The following is a 19,066-nucleotide window of genomic DNA, read 5'->3' on the forward strand; positions in this document are numbered from 1 at the left end:
TTCTTCTGTCCATGCCGGACAAGCCGCTAATGTGTGTGCGGCATCGTCAACAAGTTCCTGACAGTGGTGACACGCAGAAGTCGGTTCCCGTCTGATGCGGTGAAGGTATTTGCCAAAACAGCCGTGTCCTGATATGACCTGCACCAGACGAAAAGTCAAAGGACCACGCTTCTTCTCCAGCCACTCGTTCAAGACGGGCAAGATCGCATTTACCGTATTCCTTCCCATTTGTGCACCGTCCAACTCGGCCCTCCAATCTAATATCACGCTCTGGCAGGCGTCCAGGCGCCAGGAGCGTATGGTCTCAGTGACTGGTTCAGTTCCCGCTTCGCGTGCATCAGCCCTGCGCCAATAGATGTCAGCCAAAGCGGTAGCCTCGAGGTGCCACGGCGCGGAACCTGCGATCAAACACACGGCATCATATGACACCGTGCGATACGCCCGCACAACCCTGATCATCATTGATTTTTGGGCTCGCCTAAGAAATTGTTTGTTTTTCCGGGATAACTTATCAGCCCAAACTGGGCACCCGTACAGAGCTTGGGATTTAACAACGCCGGAATAGAGTCGACGACACCCCTCACTCGGCCCGCCTAGATTCGGCATAATCCGGCTAAGAGCCAGTGACGTGGCAGTGAGCTTCGGGGCAAGTGCCGCAAAATGCAATCGAAAAGTCCACCGGGAATCTAGTACCAGACCCAAATACTTCAAGGACTTTCCTACTTCAATGGACACTCCTGCAACGACGATGTGCGCTCCCGCTGGAGGCGCTCGCCTTGGGCCGTGAAAACAGATCGCTTCGGACTTTTCCAGTGCGACACGCAGGCCGAGGTGTCTTATCTGCGCTACAACTTGAGCTACCCCAGCAGTGACTCGACGACTGGCCTCGACGTAGGTACCGCCAGATGCCACAACCAAGGTATCATCGGCGTAACAGATGACCCGAACACCTAAGGGCAACGATGCTTGAAGAATACAATTATAGCCTATGTTCCACAAGAGTGGCCCTAACACCGACCCCTGTGGAACTCCGCATCGCACCTGATATCTCCTCCAGCCATCCCTGCCGGAATATATGATTTTCCTTCCTTGCAGGTACTCGACGACCAGTGTCCTCAAATAATTGGGCACCCCATGGTATCGGAGACCATTAGTGATTGCCTCCCAAGATATGGTATTAAACGCGTTGGCGATGTCAAGCGACACCGCGATCGCAACGCCACCGTTTAATGTTATTTCTTCCGTGATTTCACGGAGGCGGGCAATGGCGTCGGTGGTGGACCTTCTCGACCGGAAGCCAAATTGACAGTCCGACAGATCGGGTCCGACCGTTGTCAGGTGGCGCCCTATGCGCACGGAAATTATGCGCTCGAAAATTTTGCCCGCCTCGTTCAAGAGAACAATCGGCCTGTAACCTGAGGGCGAGTCGACTGGTTTGTCGCTTTTCCTTAAGAGGACCAAGCGTCCATCTTTCCATGTTTGTGGAAAGGACCCTCTTTTTATGCAGTCGGTCAAAAGAGACCGGAACCTTTCCAGAAGCCCGTGGCGGAGGGAGAGAGCCAAGACCTTACCGTGCACCCCGTCCGGGCCTGGCGCCGTCTTTGTGAGCGCAGCTCGTTCCGCCACGGCAACCAGCTCCTCCTCTGTAACCTCCGGCTTTTCGTCGTCCTCCTCCTCTATGTCTCTGTTAGCATAGGGTCTCATTGTGTCCGACATTGCCGATGCCGGTGGGAAAAGCGCTTCTACGACCTTAGCCAGGAGAGACGGCTCCATTCCCTCGGTGATTGGCGGAGTCCAAGCACGCATTATATCCCCCATGTACTTAAACCAAATATGGAAGGGGGGAACCTAACCTAACCTAACCTAAAAAAAAAAAAAAAAAATTCTGTGAAAACCGGCTCAAAATTAGAATAAGTTGACGGCTGCCACCCTATTGGGGACAGACCTTAGGATAAGTTTTAAACAATTTTTGACAAATTGACGGCTGCCACCCTTTTGGGGACAGACCCTTATATTAAGATAACATATTAATATAATTGTAAATAATTATTGAAAACTGACACGGCTACTGCCCTATTGGGAGTAGACCTTAGGATAAGTAATAATATTAAGAAATTAATAATTGCAAATATAAAAATATTATTGTAAATTGACGGTTACTACCCTATTGGGAGTAAACCCTAGATTTAAGTTTTATTGACTAATCCAAATAAAAATAGGCTTAGTACTTTTACTGAACATAATTATTTTTAAAAAAGGGACAAATCCTAATAGGCAAAATGTTGGGTCTTCGCACTCCTCCGAGTAACCAAACAACGGCGCCTGCCATCAGGCGCAGCATTGACAAGTGGGAGGAGGCCTCCAGCCAGGCCCCAAAGGTGGCAAAAGAGGCTTCCCTGACTGGAGCGGGTGGAGGAGGTAAGTCTCCTGCTCCCGCTCAAACCAGGGAAAAAGAAGCCAAAAACTGCTATTTAAAGGCAATGGCGCACCTGGCGGAGTCTCGCAATATAAAGACAGATATAAAAACAGGGGTACAGTCAGCTGTAAAGCGGCTGTACCAAATAGTTAAGGAGGCCGAAGAGGAGCTAACAAAGAACCCAGGCAAACAAACACCGAAACAAGGAAATGAAATGCAAACGGATGTAAACGACAGGCTAAATAAACAAATAGAGAGAATGTAAACGGAAAATAAAAAACTAGAGAAACTCAGAAAAGAAATGGAACATCTGGCAACGAAGAACAATGAAAGCGTCCTGACCGAGATTAGGAAAGAGTTTGAAGAAAAAGAAAGGAAAGCAATAGAAAGGCATAATATATGGGAAAAGCAAATGAGGTCATACGCTGAAGCGACCAAAGGAAATTTCGGTCAGGAGCAATACAATAAAGATGGCCCGGGGAGACAAAAACGAACGCTGCACTCGGTCGTAGTAGCGCCCATGGGCGCAAGCGATACGACGGAAGCGACCATGCAAAATATCAGAAATCTGTTGAATGCTAAAGAAGAAGGCTGGCAGGTGGAAAGAATAAAGAGAGCCAGAGATGGGAAGGTGATAATGGGTTGTAAGACGGAGGAAGAAAGGAACAGACTAAAGGAAAAGCTAGGAGAACAAATGATAGTGAAAGCCACTTTAAACAAAAACCCCCTAGTTAAAATAAAAAATGTCTTGTCCTGCAACTCAACCGAGGATATTACCCGGGCCATAAGGAATCAGAACAAACACATGACTGCACACCTTGAGGAACGAGACATGGAAATAACAGAAAAATATAGAAGAAAGGCGAGAAACCCTCTGGAGAGCCACGTGGTCCTCCAGGTCACGCCTAAACTTTGGCAAGCGCTAACATCGGCTGGCAGGATACACGTGGACCTACAGAGGGTCTGGGTAGAGGACCAATCCCCTCTGGTCCAATGCACAATGTGTCTGGGGAATGGACATACCCGCAGACACTGTAAAAAGGAGACAGAGGTGTGCAGCCATTGTGGAGGAGCCCACATGAGGGTTGGTTGCCAGATGTATAAGGACGGAAAGCCTCCCAGCTGCATAAACTGTAAAGGTATAAACGGAAAAAACGCGGAGCATGGCGCCTTTAGCCAGAGCTGTCCAACCCGACAGGGGTGGGACAAAGCGGCAAGGCAAAGCTACGCGTACTGTTAAAAAAGCCGAGGGCACAAATACAATTACCGGCTTTCTCCTGGCACAAGCGAACCTAAGAAAAAAGAGAATCGCGATCCAGGAGTTTGTAAAAGAAGCGGGCGGTAGAAAAGTTAAGATAGCGCTACTCCAGGAACCGTACACAGGGGCCAGTAAACAGATGGCAGAAAGCCCTGTGTACAGAGTAGTGCAGTGCGTACCCACTGGAAAGAAACAGGTGAAGGCGGCGATACTTGTTTTCGACGAGCACATTGAGGTCCTACAAGACAAAACTCTTATAACGGAAAACATAGTGGCTGCCGTCCTGAGAACGGACCAGTGGGAGATAGGGGTAATTTCAGTGTACTTCGAAGGCGATGAACCCATCGAACTATACCTCGTACAACTAGGAAGCTTCACGAAGAGACTAAAAACCAAGATGGTACTGATTGGAGGGGACGTGAACGCATGGAGTGAATGGTGGGGGAGCCGAAACGAAGACACACGAGGAAAGGAACTACGAGGGTTCCTTGACGAAGAAGGGCTGAGCATCCTAAATTGTGGCAACACACCCACCTTCGACACCGTAAGAGGGGGCCGTAGATACACGAGTGCAGTAGATATCACAGTATGCACAACGGCCCTCCTCAGTAAGGTAACGAGATGGTGGGTTGATACTTCCATCACTAGCTCTGAACACAACACAATTTTTATGACTACAGCCCTTCAAAAACCCCAAACGCACAACCTACCGAAGACAACCCGCAAATACAGTACCAAAAATGCAGACTGGGAGGAATTTAAGAACAAGGTAAGGACAGGACACATAAACCACGACATCACCAAAGAAATGATACAAGGACAGGACACAAAGGCCGGGGTCAATCACATAGTAAGGGAATATATGAAATCAATAACAAAAGCCGCCGAGAAACATATCCCCAAATTGAAACAGAGGAAGAAAAGCTTCGATCCACCCTGGTGGAACAAAGAAATAGAGGCCCTTAAGAAAGACATGGTCAGGAAAAAGAAACGGATCTCATACGCAGCTCCCAGGAGGAGAGAGTGCGTAATAACTGCCTACCTGGAGGCAAAAAAGAAATACGAAGAAGAGATCGAAAGGGCTCAAAAGGAAGGATGGAAAAAACTATGCACGAAGCAAGAAGGGGAAAGCTTATGGGACAGGATAATATATAAAATAATAAGAAAGGCGGAAGGGATCAGGGAAGACACCACGCTAATGGAGAAGGGCATTTCGTTGAACTCCGAAGAATCGGTGCAGCTGCTGGCACGGAAATTCTTCCCGCCTGATAATTGCGAGATGGATGATGACATCCATCAAAAAATGAGAAAAACGGTTGAGGAAATGACCAGCAGCTTGCAGGGAAGTACTGCTGATGAAGTGCCAATCACAATGGCGGAGCTCATCAGTACTGCTAGAAGTTTCAACCCGAGGAAGGCCCCGGGAGCTGACGGACTCACTGCGGATATCTGCTGCGCAGCTATCACGGCGAACCCGGAGGTTCCCTTGGCCATCTTCAACAAATGCCTCGAAGTGGGATGCTTCCCTGATCTATGGAAGGAAGCCACGATAGTTGTACTGAGGAAGCCAGGAAAGGAGGACTACGCGGCCGCCAAATCCTACCGTCCAATAGGCCTCCTGCCAGTCATGGGGAAGATACTCGAAAAGGTAATAATCAACAGAATAAGACATAGCCTACTCCCCAGGATGAGCAGGAGACAATACGGATTCATGCCAGGAAAAAGCACGGAGGATGCTCTCTACGATATCCTTACGAAAGCGAGAAACCACATCGGAAACAAAGAAATAGTGTTGATGGTGTCGCTAGATATCGAGGGGGCTTTCGACAACGCATGGTGGCCGGCGATCAAGTATCAACTGGCAAAGAAGGAGTGTCCCAAGCAACTTAGGCTGGTAGTGGAAGACTACTTTAAAGGCAGGAAGGTGGTGGTCCGCTACGCAAACAGAGAGAATGTGAGGCAACCTGAAAAGGGATGCATTCAGGGCTCGATTAGCGGGCCCACCTTCTGGAACATCTTGCTCGACCCACTACTGGTCGAACTAGAAGAGGATGGGACATACGCACAAGCTTTCGCAGACGATGTTGTGTTGATGTTCAGCGGAACGGACACGCACTCCATCGAAAACCGAGCAAACGTTGCCCTCGAGTATGTGAGGAAGTGGGGTATCGAGAACAAGCTCAACTTCGCGCCACAAAAAACCAAAGCAATGGTCCTGACGCGAAGGTTGAAGTTCGATACTCCAAGAATAAGAATGAACGGTCAAGATATAGTAATGGAAAAGGAGATTAAATTACTGGGGTTGACGATAGACGATGGGCTAACGTTTAACAAGCATGTGCAAAATGTCACGAGAAAGGCGGCAGACATACATAAAAAGGTAGCAAGAATGGCGAAGCTGGAATGGGGAATGACGGGAGACATGGTACACCAGGTATACCAAGCCGTCATAGAGCCGATAGTGACTTACGCGTCGGCAGCCTGGGCACCGACAGTTAAGAAACTGTGTACAAGGAAAAAACTGGAGACGGTGCAGAGGGCTTTCGCACAAAAAATAGCGAAGACGTACAGGACGGCATCGCTAAATTCCGCGACGCTATTGGCGGGGATACTGCCCCTCGACCTCAGGGTGGAAGAAGCCGCCGCGATGTTTGAGGCCAGAAGGGGGTCGTCTCCGTTCATACGCGAAGGAGACCGGATTGAGCGAGCCGTACCTGCGTTAGAACAACCCCATCCCGCGGAAAAACCGGAGATAAGCTTCGCCATCACAACTGACCCTGGCCTAATACAAAATGACAGCACTACGGCTATATACACAGACGGTAGTAAGACGGAGAAAGGAGTAGGGGCAGCATGGACGAAATGGGAAGGATGAAGAGAGCGAAAATGGAAAAAGATAAAGATGGCCCCTTACAGCACCGTGTATCAAGCAGAGCTGGCGGCTCTCGTCGGTGCAGTGAGGGAGGCGATGATAGCGGGTACTGACGTGAACATCTGCAGCGACTCGCGGTCTTCGCTCGAGGCGATTGCGGGCGGACGCTCTCGAAACCCCCGAGTAGTCGAGATCCGCAGACACCTGGTGGAGAGCCTTAAAAAGGGCCAGAATATTAAGCTCCACTGGGTGAAAGCGCACGTCGGCACGGAGGGGAATGAGAGGGCGGACGAACTCGCGAGAGCCGCTGCGGAGACCTCGAAAGTCGAAGCAGCTCACGTAGAGTACCCGCTCTCATACATCAGGAAAGAAGTGAGAAGAAAAACTATAGAAGAATGGGATCGAAGATATAAGGAAGGGATAACAGGGGGAATAACTAAATTGTTCCTGCCAAATATTACAAGGGCACATAAACAAATCCGAGAGAAAAGATTCAGTCCCGAGATGGCACAGGTCCTCACAGGCCATGGGCCCTTTGCCGAGTACCTGTGCCGTTTCAGGCTGAAAGAAAAACCGGACTGTGAATGTGAGAGTGTGGTGGAACAATCCATCCCACACCTACTTCTGGAGTGCCCCATTTTTGCCTCCTCCAGATGCGACCTGGAACAGATGACGGGCATGTCGCTTAGTCTTCAGGGACTGCCCGACATGCTAGCCTGTAACAGATCGCACCTGGAGGATTTTTGCCTTAAAATTACTAAAAGAACAGCCAAGTTCAATGAGAGTAAAGCCGGGGCGGGGACCGCAAGGCGGCCGGCGCCCACTTGCTAATGGGTATTATGAGGATACTCACGGAGAAGTGAAAGCCGCCCGCCTCGCGGGCCACGTCTCGTGATTGGAATGTGTAGAAAATAAATAATGAAAGGAGATAGATATAAGTAGGTAAATAAAAGAATGACTGTGATAGAAATGTAAAGATAAATAGATAGTAAGGAGATAGATATAAGTAGGATAATAAAAAGTGTAACCGGAACTGTGATATTGATAGGTGTAAAATCCTAATAAAGAATAAAGCTGTGTTGTACATTATTTAGAGGATGGACGAAAGAAAAGAGGAAAGATTAGCTTAGTCAACGCCCCTGTGCGATAAAGTAGCCGGGGAAGGTAAAATTCATAGTGCAGTTTAGTGTTGTAGAGCAAATTACGCTCTACATTTCGATAAAAATTTGAGTCTAAGGACTCAAAACTGAGGATTTTAGAGCCGAAAAACCGCTAAAAGGTAAATTACTTCTGAATAAGATCGGTGACAATACAATTTTATAAATGCATTAGATAGCCTTTTTCAAGACCTATCGTTTGATACCAAGTTCAAATTTTTCGATAAAAAACAGATTTTTAAGAGAGAAAAAACTATTGGGATTTTCTTCCTAGCTTGTTGATACAAACACACAAACAAGTGAATATATCTCAAAGATTTGCTAGACGAAGGGCTATCATTTGACATAACTATTATGAAAATCCATTAATAAATATCCCCTCAAACCCGAAGAAAACTGGTTTTTGGGTGTGAACCACCCCCAAACATTACACCACAAACACAAAATTATCACTAAGACAGAGAACAAAAAATTAACAATCGATTGACACCAGGATCGGTAACATTCGCCCAACAACTTAGGAGCTACGACCAGAAATAGCCTGGAATCCAGGGTTTCCAGGGGATCCCCACCTTTCAAAAACCGGAAACTACTATCATCTAACAGCCCGCTTAAGACTCCATCGGATCAACTACAAATCTCATAGCACACATTTACACCTGCCCAACTGGACACCAAGTCACCAGGCGACCAGCTGGAACAGCTCAAACTCCATCTCCACTGGAAAGTCCTCGACGTGGGCTTCCAGAAAATACCAAACACCAGCACCCTCCGAAGATTATCAAGCAAGCGATCCTGTATAGTAAAATCAGGTAGGGTGGATTACCAGCCCCATATTTATAAATTTTTAATATTTTCAAATTTTTATCCTAAACCCACCGAGCTTGGGCTCATCTTAATCAACTCGGCGAGGCGAACTCGACCGTGACCATAGTTTCCCTCATAACCCCCCCCATTTTCCATCAATAACGTTTTTTCCCCCCATTAGTTCCAAATCTCCCCCTCTACCCCTACCCCCTCGAGCTGGGTATTATTATTAGTAGTTATTAGTATTTAAACTGAGTAATTAGACCTAAGGGATCGAAAAGAGAAATAACTTTTAGGAATCCTCGATAAGTGGTCCCCTCAAGTACTTCCAGATTAACTTTTTTAATATTTAGATAAAAAGTAAGGTGATCATCACTGGTTCTCCAAACTAGACCCAATGGCTTTTCCAACGGAGCTAATGGGCTATTTTGAAGCTCGACTTCTTTACTTCTATTCTGGAGTTGCGGCTCCATCTCGGCTATAACTTCAGGTTCGTTAGTCGCCCATTTTTGTAAATAAAATTTTCTTCGACGGTGCATAAAACTGACTTCTTTTGCTATACGCTTAGCTTCTTCCACAGAATCAAAACTTTGGAGATAATCATCCATGTAGTGATTGCGACAAATTGCATCCGCAGCTTCAGGGTACTCCCGTCGATATTCTTCAGCATTTAAATTTTTAATATATAAAATGGCAGTACAAGGTGAAGACGCCACACCAAAAATCACTCTTGTCATACGATACTCTTGAGGTTCATTCTCTCGTCTATCACCGCGCCATAAAAGGCGCAATGCATCCCTGTCCTCAGTCCTAATTTTGATTTGAAGAAACATTTCACGAATATCTCCTGACACAGCAATTGGTCTTTGTCATGCGCATCAAAACTCCAGGTAGCGATTGTAACAGATCTGGTCCGGTAAGTAACATGTCATTCAAGGATATCCCATTCGTTTTAGCAGCAGCGTCCAGAATGATTCGCGGTTTTGGTTTTGATGGATTAATCACAGCAAAATGTGGTAGGTACCAAGTGCGGCCAGAACGAGACGAAGGTAGGGCCTCCTCAGCATAGCCACATTCTAAAAGATATTCAATTTGAGCATTATACTCCATCTTCTGCTTAGGATTTTTATCTAATTTCTTCTCAATCGCTATCAATCTTCTTAAAGCATTCTCTCTATTTTCTGGTAACTCCAGTTCTTCTTTGCGCCACAGCAACCCCGATTCAAAACGTCCATCAGGAAGACGGTGGCTGTAGCTCTTTAATAATGACAACGCGCGTTCCTCTGGATCATTTTTTGGACGTTTTGGTTCGATTCCTAGTGAATCTATACTTAAAAACTGTTTGAACAAATCTTCTAATTTATTTTCATTCTTTTCATCCTCTTCTTCACTATGATTTACGAGCTTTAATACACTAACTTTTCCAGTCCCCTTAGTAGGCCCGTGCAATACCCAACCTAATTCTGTTAATGATGCAACTGGATCTCTGCACCCACCACTTCTTATCTTCCTCGAAATAATCAAATGCCAGTTGTCCTGGCCAATAAGAAGAGTAGGTGTACCTCGATCATATGTAAGATCCTCGGTTATTTCCAGAAGGTGATCACAACCTTCTATCATATCTGCATCCACCGATTGGTGATTAAGATTCAAACTATCTATTGTTCGTGCTTCTATTTTATGCTCCTTATCCGTGTGAACACCATTAATATAGAGACTCACTCTCCTTGAACTGGAAGCCTCCGTACGTGCTCCTGCTACCCCTTCAATAATAAAAGACTCTTCTGGACCTGTAAGTCCAATCTCAGAAGCAACTTTTTTTTCTATAAGAGTGACCGATGACCCCTCATCAAGTGTTACTGCAGGATAGTATGAAAGTTAACAAATATATTTTCTTTGAAAAAAGGATTATAAATCAAAAAAGATGTTTCTTTGTACAGAGGTGTAATTGGAATGAATTAGTAATACTACAAACTAAAGCACGCCCTTGTTCTGTTTGTAGCAGTTAAGACAATTGTAGTAGTTGCTACTCAATAATATTCAGGCGCTATGCACCAACATGCCCCCAGGCGTTGAAGGCTTGGCTTCAACCAATCCACTCGGCAATGGATAAATTTTCGAAAATGATCGTCTCACATTTCCAGTCGACGTTCTAATTTCTGCGACACGAACAACATCATCTGCACCAGGAAAGAGCGCCACGATGCGACCCAGCTTCCATTTCATAGGTGGCAGATTTTCCTCCTTTAGCAAAACAAGTGAGTCAATTTGCAAAGGGTTTCCTTGGGTTTGCCATTTTGTCCGTTTTTGGAGTTCTGAGATATACTCCTTGCTCCATCGTGTCCAGAAATGTTGACGAAGCTGTTCAATTCTTCGAAATCTTGAAAGATGACTATAATTGTGGTCTACATAACTTTCAGTTGGAATAGCTGTGAGTGGACGTCCGATCAAAAAATGTCCAGGGGTCAGTGGGGTCAGATCTTCAGGGTGCGTTGATAAGGGAGTGAGTGGTCGTGAGTTTAAAATAGCTTCTATTTGCGTTAAAACTGTATACAATTCTTCAAAAGTTAATTTAGAGTTCCCTAATACTCTTAATAAATGGTATTTCGTAGATTTAACTGCTGCCTCCCAAATCCCACCAAAATGTGGTGAATACGCAGGTATGAAATGAAAGTTTATGCCATCATTGATGAGATCAGTGGCAAGAGAGTCAGAGTTACGCATTAAGAAATTAGCTAAATCTTTACAAGCCCCAACAAATGTAGTACCATTATCTGAATATAAGTGCAATGGTTTACCCCGACGAGCAATGAATCGACGAAAAGTAGAAATAAAACTGTTACTTGTCAAATCACCCACTAATTCCAGATGTAATGCTTTAGTCGTAAAACATACAAATATAACTATATAAACTTTGACAACACGGGAGCCTCGACCTTGACGACTAACAGAAGCAATAGGACCTGCATAGTCCACGCCAACAGACTCAAAAGGATAGTTACCGGGAGTTACTCGACGCTGGGGTAAATTACCCATAATAGGAGCTTCAATCTTTCCTTTCATGCGTGTACACCTGATACATCGTCTATAAGTAGTCTTTGCTAAATTTCTACCACCGATAGGCCAATAAACTTCTCTTATTGAAGATAACAATAACTGTGGCCCAGCATGCATAAGTTTCAAATGTTCATGTTGAAATATTAATTGTGTTAATCGATGTGTGGACATTAATAGTAAAGGATGTTTTTTATCATATGAAAATTGTGAATTACTAATACGACCGCCAATACGCATTAAATTATTTTGATCTAAAAATACATTAAATTTTAACAAAGCACTTTTAACTGGTAATTCTTTCTTTTGTAAAAGAATATCATATTCTGGAAAAGATTCTCTCTGAGCAGAACGAATAATAACGTTAAGTGAATTACTTAATTCTGTTTCAGTAAGGTAATTAGTTACAGCACGTCGACCCTTACACGATTCAATAAACCTAAGTAGATAAGTTATAGCACGTCGTAGTCTGTTAAAATTTGAAAAGCGTTCAAATTGAATGAATTCTATTGGATGAGCAATGTTAAGTAAACATACCTCATTACGCATTTCTGGCAACGGTTCACATTGTACTAAAATGGAAGGCCAATCAGTATAAGACTTCTGTAAAAAGTTTGGTCCTGACCACCATATGTTTAGTGATTCAATATCATCGACTTTAACTCCTCGAGAAACATAATCAGCTGGGTTTTGAGCGGTAGGAACATGACGCCATTCACAATCACCGGTTATTTCTAAAATGTCTCCGACGCGATTCCTTACAAACGTATTTAATTTACTTGGCAACATCTTAAGCCAACCTAATACAATGGAAGAGTCAGTCCAGAAAAATGTATTCGTAACTTTAATTCTTAACGAACTACAAACCTTTTTATATAGTTTTGCAGCCACTTGAGCTCCGCAAAGCTCGAGCCGTGGTATTGTAGTTGGTTTAATCGGTGCTACTCTACTCTTAGCTGTTAATAAACGTACTAATACATTACCGTTACGATCACTACTACGTATGTATAAACAGGCACCGTATGCTCTTTCAGAAGCGTCCGAAAACACATGAATTTCTAATTGTTCATACGAGTTAATCATTACATGACGTGATACCCGTAAATTATTTAACACATTTAAATTTTTAGTAGCATCCATCCAGAGTGCTTGGATGTGCGAAGGAAGAGGTTCATCCCATGATAGACTCTGCAACCATAAACTTTGTAATATAATCTTAAATTTAATGACAACAGGAGAGAGAAGACCTAAAGGATCAAATATTTGTGAGATCACTGAAAGCAAGGTACGTTTTGTGTTAGCCGCAGTAGAGAACCCAATTGGGAAATAAAGATCATCACAAACAGGTAGCCAACCTAAACCTAAGGTCTTACTTGGCTCATTCCCCCCAACATTAAGATTATGCGAGGCTTCTGTTGCAGACTCTGAAATTAATTGAGGCTCATTAGACTTCCACTTTCGTAGGAATAAACCAGCTGAGCCTAGTGTGGTTATTACTTTTTCGCGAATATTCCTCACTACATTCAGATCATCCCCCCCACTCAACAAATCATCGACGAGAAAATCATGGAGAATGACTTCTGCTATCTGGTGGTCTTGACATTCGAGTCCCAATTGTTTCAGACATCTTGTAGCGAGAAATGGTGCACTCGCGGTACCATATGTTACAGTATTTAATTGGAAAGCTCTAAGGGATTGAGATGGGTTGTCACGCCATAATATATGCTGCAGGTATCTATCATCAGGATGAACAAGTATTTTTCGGTACATTTTCTCTATGTCAGCGACGATAACATACTTATGTTGTCTGAACCTTAAAAGAATAGACAAAAGATCGTCCTGAACCGTTGGACCTACCATCTGAATACTGTTAAGGCTTAAATTATTTGACGTAGAATTAATATCATCATCAATTAGATTTTTACTAACAAAATTGCACTGAATACGATTAGGTGGACAAGTTGAAAATAAAACCGTATCACAAATTGGACCAGAAACTATCCAACCTAACCTTGTTTCACAAAGAGTAGGTTTGTTATCACCTAACTCAATTCTTTGGTTTCCTACTATATTCCAAAAGACATCAGCGCCTAATATAAGGTCGATGGACGCGGGTTTATAAAAATGAGGATCCGCTAAACAAATATTCGTAGGAATATTTAAATTTAAGATATTAACTGTATTGTTTGGTACACTATCAGTTAACGATGGTAAAATAAAACAATTAATGTTACACGTAAATGAGTCATCCAATGACTTAAAACGCAGATTACACATTTTATCGATTTGGGTAATTGCATTATTAATACCCTGAACGGATTGACTTATTTTATTATACGACAGATTTAACTGTTGAAACATCCTGTACGATAAAAGGCTAGATGTGCTACCAGAATCTAATACAACACGAACAACGTGTTCGCGATTGTTTGAATCGTATAACTTGACTAGCGCAGTGGATAATAAAACCAAATTTCCGCGGCGACAATTATTGTCTTGACCGGCAGAAGAAACGCTGGTTGATAATGTCAAGTTATTCGGATTACTGATGGCGGGAGTAGTATTAGAACCAATACCCTCACCACGCACTAACAGCTTCTGCTTATCTGCAACGTGAACTAAAACTGAATGTTTTTTCTTACATATTTTGCAACCTGATTTTTTGCAATTATTTGAGAAATGAGATTTAGAGAAACAATTAAAACAAACCTTAAATGTTGGCAATAATTGAAGACGCTCTTCGTTATTTAAGGCTAAAAACTGAGAACACGTATTCAGTTTATGCTCGCCATCACATTTAGGACAAATCTCTTTAATGTTAATATTATTAGTCTGTAACGTCATAATTTTGTGACTGGGTTTAATTTTTGAATTTGTGTTGTGTTCAACTGAATCTAATAAAGTAATGCGAACACGTAAGAAATCTAATAAGTGTAAAAGTTCAATACGTGTGTCGGTGGGTAGCCGGCCTTTATATTCCTCCCATTCTCGGAATGATTTTGTGTCTAACTTTTGACTTATTAGGTAAACTAATAAAGTATTCCAATGTTTAGTGGATTCGCCCAATGTATCTAAGGCCCTTAGATTTTTATTTAATTGGTCAACGATACCCTTTAAATTACATGCTGTCTCCCGTGTGACAGTTTCAATTTTAAATAGTGCAGCAACATGATGTTGGATTAATAAGTTTTTATTATCGAATCTGTCACACAGTAATGTCCAAGCTACGCTATAATTCTTTCCTGAGAGCTCAACGGAAGATACTACCAAAGCAGCGCTGCCCTCTAGAGACGACTTCAAATAATGGAATTTGTTAATATCGTCTAGGTCGTTGTTGGTGTGAATTAGGCTCATAAACGTATCCCTAAAACCGATCCACTCGTTAAATAAACCGTTAAATTTCGGTATTTGGATCGTGGGCAATTTGACAGGATTCAGTTTAACACTATGTATGACACTACCTTCGCCATCAGATGGAAGAGGAATGTGAGATTTTTTATAATTTGAAAGAATTTTCTGAGCATTACTTAATGCCTTATAATATCTATTTTCAAATTCCTCACGCTCCCCAAACACCTGACTCTCATCATCCTGTAAACATTCCAATCGTGTTTGCACCTCATCGAACTTATTATACAATGCATCAAACCTCTTAATGCGCAACTCCAACTCCTCATAATCCCTTTCATCGGGAGGTGATGGCGATTCAAATGAAGATAAAAACCCGTTGAAAATGGTAACTTGACCCTTATAGCTGCTGCGCTTTTTAATAAGTTCAGCTACTTCGGTTTTTTCAGACATGTTTGCAGAGCCAGCAGTTAAATCCTGGAAGACACACTCCTTTACAAATCCTTTTTTCTTCTCGATAACCTCCACTGACCTTGATTGAAGTAATTAATTAATTATTTATTTCAATTATTATCCGTGCTCAAAGGACCAATGTTACTGCAGGATAGTATGAAAGTTAACAAATATATTTTCTTTGAAAAAAGGATTATAAATCAAAAAAGATGTTTCTTTGTACAGAGGTGTAATTGGAATGAATTAGTAATACTACAAACTAAAGCACGCCCTTGTTCTGTTTGTAGCAGTTAAGACAATTGTAGTAGTTGCTACTCAATAATATTCAGGCGCTATGCACCAACATCAAGCAATGCAAATGTAGTCATGGTCCCCTTGGGACCTCTCAATCTTACTGGCACAATCTTCAACAAAGCTCTACCAACTTTCTGTCGAGTCGCAGCTACAACAGCTGATTTTCCTGCTGGTTCTACTGGCGTCTCTGAGGGAGACGCTGAAAAATGCAGAAGTGAATGATGAGACGCCTTGCAGCCTCCGATCCCACACGGCTCATAGGAACACCTATGACGATGATTGCGACGTCCTAAACATCTAAAACACAGGTTCAAATCTTTAGCCTTCTCCCATCTACATTTACTCTGCAAATCCATTAACTGTTTACAGTCTTTTATGTGATGTAAATTATGACAGACAGTACATTCACAGCTCTGTTTCTTTGGTGTTATAGACGTTCTAGATGTTACAGTAGTAGATGCCACATTTGTTACAAACGGTCTTCTTTGTGATGACGAGTGATTAACATTTTCAACTTGAGCATACCGACTGCAAAGGTCCGCCTCGCGGGAAAAGAAAGAAGATAATTTAACTAAGTCCGCCTCTTCCTCAGGTCGCCCCGCAGCGTAGTCATACCAACGGTACCTCAAGGTCGGTGTCATCTTCTCCACAACAGCTCTCACAGATTCCGGGTTAAACAAGTAGTACTCCTTCTTTAAAGCCTTTATGACTGTTACAATGTTGACTATGTTGCTTGAAAAAATACAAATATCACGAGGATTATCAGAAAGTTTCGAAAGCTGTTTAATCTTGTCCATCTCCATAATAACGAATGCATCAGGTCGTCCAAATCTTGCTTCCAAGAGTGACAAAACTCTCCAGGCTCCACATCTGCTATAAACAAAGAAATGGCAGCTTCCTTGGCTGCCCCTTTCAGGCTTCTTCCTAGCCGCACCAAATTTTCCAATTTAGAGAAATTACTGCTAGTTTCATTATATGCTGCTCTAAACGCTAACCACTCACTACTTGCCCCGCTAAAAATAGGTAATTCGAATAGCGTTTTTGGGCTCTGCATCGCTCGTGCGGCTTCAGTAAGCGCAGATACGAGTGTCTTAATATCGAGCTGCTGATTCGAAGTTGTTTGAGCATCACGATCGTTTGAATCCAACCAATCTCTAACTAAACTATCACTCTCTCTGAAGCCTTTATTTTCCGCCAAGCTATCCAGCTCCTTGCGCTTCAATAGCCGCTAATTCAGCTTCAGCGAAAGCGGCCTTAGCGCAAGCCTCTTCTATTCTTGCAACTGCTAATCTTTTTAAAGCTTCTGCCCGCTGCACACTCTTCTTGCTCACCACCGATCGCTTCTCCGAAGGAGCCTTAGGGCATTCGTGTAATGACTTCTCTGATTGATGATGAACGGCTGCCATTGATGCAGGAGCTGGCGCTTGCGGATTTGCTAAGTTATCGTCTTCATGTGTAGGATGTACTGGGGCCAATTCACATTTTACGGCCTGGCGTCTGAGCGACCTAGTAATTGGCATGTTTGGGAGAAAAAAAGTAATTAATCAATTTAAAAGAAATCTCAAAACTCAACACACACGCCACGCCCAAACGCACAAAAAAATATAACTTTATTCACTACACATAAAAAGTTATTGAAAAGAACTCGTTACTACGAAACGAAATTAATTACGAAATTAATTTACGTATTACGTACGAACACAACAGCAAAATACTATTATTTATAATTATAATACCGCACTCGAGCACTATTATTTTATTTTGTTTCAATACGCAACGAAAAAATAATCACAAAATTATTCACACTAATATTTTCATAAGCACACACTTTAATTTTATATAAATATAGTTTCACAAAATATATAACGAACCGAACAACTATTAATTACTCACTAACATTCACTTTAAATGTAGGTAGGTTCACTATCTCAAAAAAATAATACCAGTATGAAACAAATAACTATTTCAACAAGTATTTTATTTAAATACTTAAAACGAATCGAACGAACAATAATTTTATAGCTATTTATTTCATAATAGTAACTATTTTCACCTCACTAACGTTTAAACAGGTATATTTATTACGTACTTCGATGAAACGAAACAAATAACTAATTAACTATTTAAATAATAAAACGAAACGAACAATAATTTTAAATAGTTATTAGTTTTCACGAAATACGCAATTTACCTATAAAATAAATCACTGTGAAATGAAATAAAATAGAAATAGTTTATTCTTGCAAGTAGGACTATATAAATCACTTTTACAATGTCTTCCTAAACTAGATGAAGTCGACATTTCCTAACTGACTGCCCTGAGAAGAAATGTCGAAACAAACTCGGGGGTCTTAGTCTCTTTTATAGTCCAGATAATACAATGATAAATTAATAAGTTGGTGTAAACAAATGCAGAGTATTTACTGGACTGGTCTTTGGAAGAAAGAACCAGATCGATCTGAGCAAGCCTGCGCCAGCAGACGGCTAGCATGCCCCGAATAGCTCATGCAGCTCAACCATTTTTGAGGGAGCTGCACAACCCGGTACACAACAATACCGCCAGTGGCACCATAAAAATATGTGGGGCAACAACTCACTCAGATCGCCAGCCCAAAATAACTATAGACTAAAATGTATCAAATTATAAATCAAGCAAAAGAGTTTATGATATACCCGCATAATGTTTACACTTACAATGAATACAAAATGTATTTTTAAGGTGTACCTTAAAGCAAGGAAAAAATAATGAAATTGAAAAATATAATCGTAATATAAACATTATTCACTTGGCATGTCAAAGTGTAAAATATTGTATGCAAAAGCACAAAACATGTCAGTATTGTAGAAAAAGAAAAAATGAATATGCACTAAGCACAAAACATGTCAGTAATGTAGAGAAAAAAAAATGTAAAAAAAATGAATATGCACTAAGCACAAACATGTCAATAGAATAAAATAAAATGCATATGCAAAAGCACAAGACATGTCAGATTGTAAATATGTACAACATGCAAAAAAAAAAAAAAAGTGAAAGACAGCTTAAAAAAGACACAAGCGATAGCCGAGCAGCTCAATCCCAGGCGTTTCTATCATTTAAATAATCGGATATCCTGTAGTATCCTTTAGTTAATAATTTTGATTTAATAAAAAATTTAAATTTCTTAAGGGGAAGTTTACGAACATCCATAGGAAGTTTATTGTAAAAGCGTATACATTGACCCATGAACGAGTTGCTTATTCTATGAAGGCGAGTAGCATGAACTGTTAAATTATTTTTGTTCCTAGTATTTCGGGAGTGAAGATCAGACAAGTTGACAAAATCCGGTTCGTTTTTGTGAACATAAAGTAAATTTTCAAAAATATATTGTGAAGTTACAGTCAGAATGTTTATCTCTTTGAATTTCTCT

General features: G+C 42.0%; 1 protein-coding gene across 1 annotated transcript; it reads right to left on the reverse strand.

The window, feature by feature from the left end:
• Nucleotides 1–9,344: 9,344 nt before the first annotated feature.
• LOC125054051 lies at nt 9,345–16,496 on the reverse strand. The gene is made up of 2 exons (XM_047655720.1): nt 15,710–16,496; nt 9,345–10,358 (listed from the first exon to the last, which is right to left on the reverse strand). Exons 1-2 carry the CDS (start codon nt 16,460–16,462, stop codon nt 9,345–9,347), a joined length of 1,767 nt encoding a protein of 588 aa, XP_047511676.1. The 5' UTR covers nt 16,463–16,496.
• Between the last annotated feature and the right edge of the window lie 2,570 nt (nt 16,497–19,066).

The sequence above is a fragment of the Pieris napi genome, chromosome 11, assembly GCF_905475465.1.
Source record: "Pieris napi chromosome 11, ilPieNapi1.2, whole genome shotgun sequence".
Classification (NCBI taxonomy): Eukaryota; Metazoa; Arthropoda; class Insecta; order Lepidoptera; family Pieridae; genus Pieris; species Pieris napi.

Coding starts and splice junctions, on each gene's coding strand:
- LOC125054051 (XM_047655720.1), bottom strand. CDS start 16,462: ATGGAGATGGACAAGATTAAACAGCTTTCGAAACTTTCTGATAATCCT. Junction 10,359..15,709: donor CTACATTTGCATTGCTTGAT/GTTGGTGCATAG, acceptor GTAACACTTGAT/GAGGGGTCATCGGTCACTCT.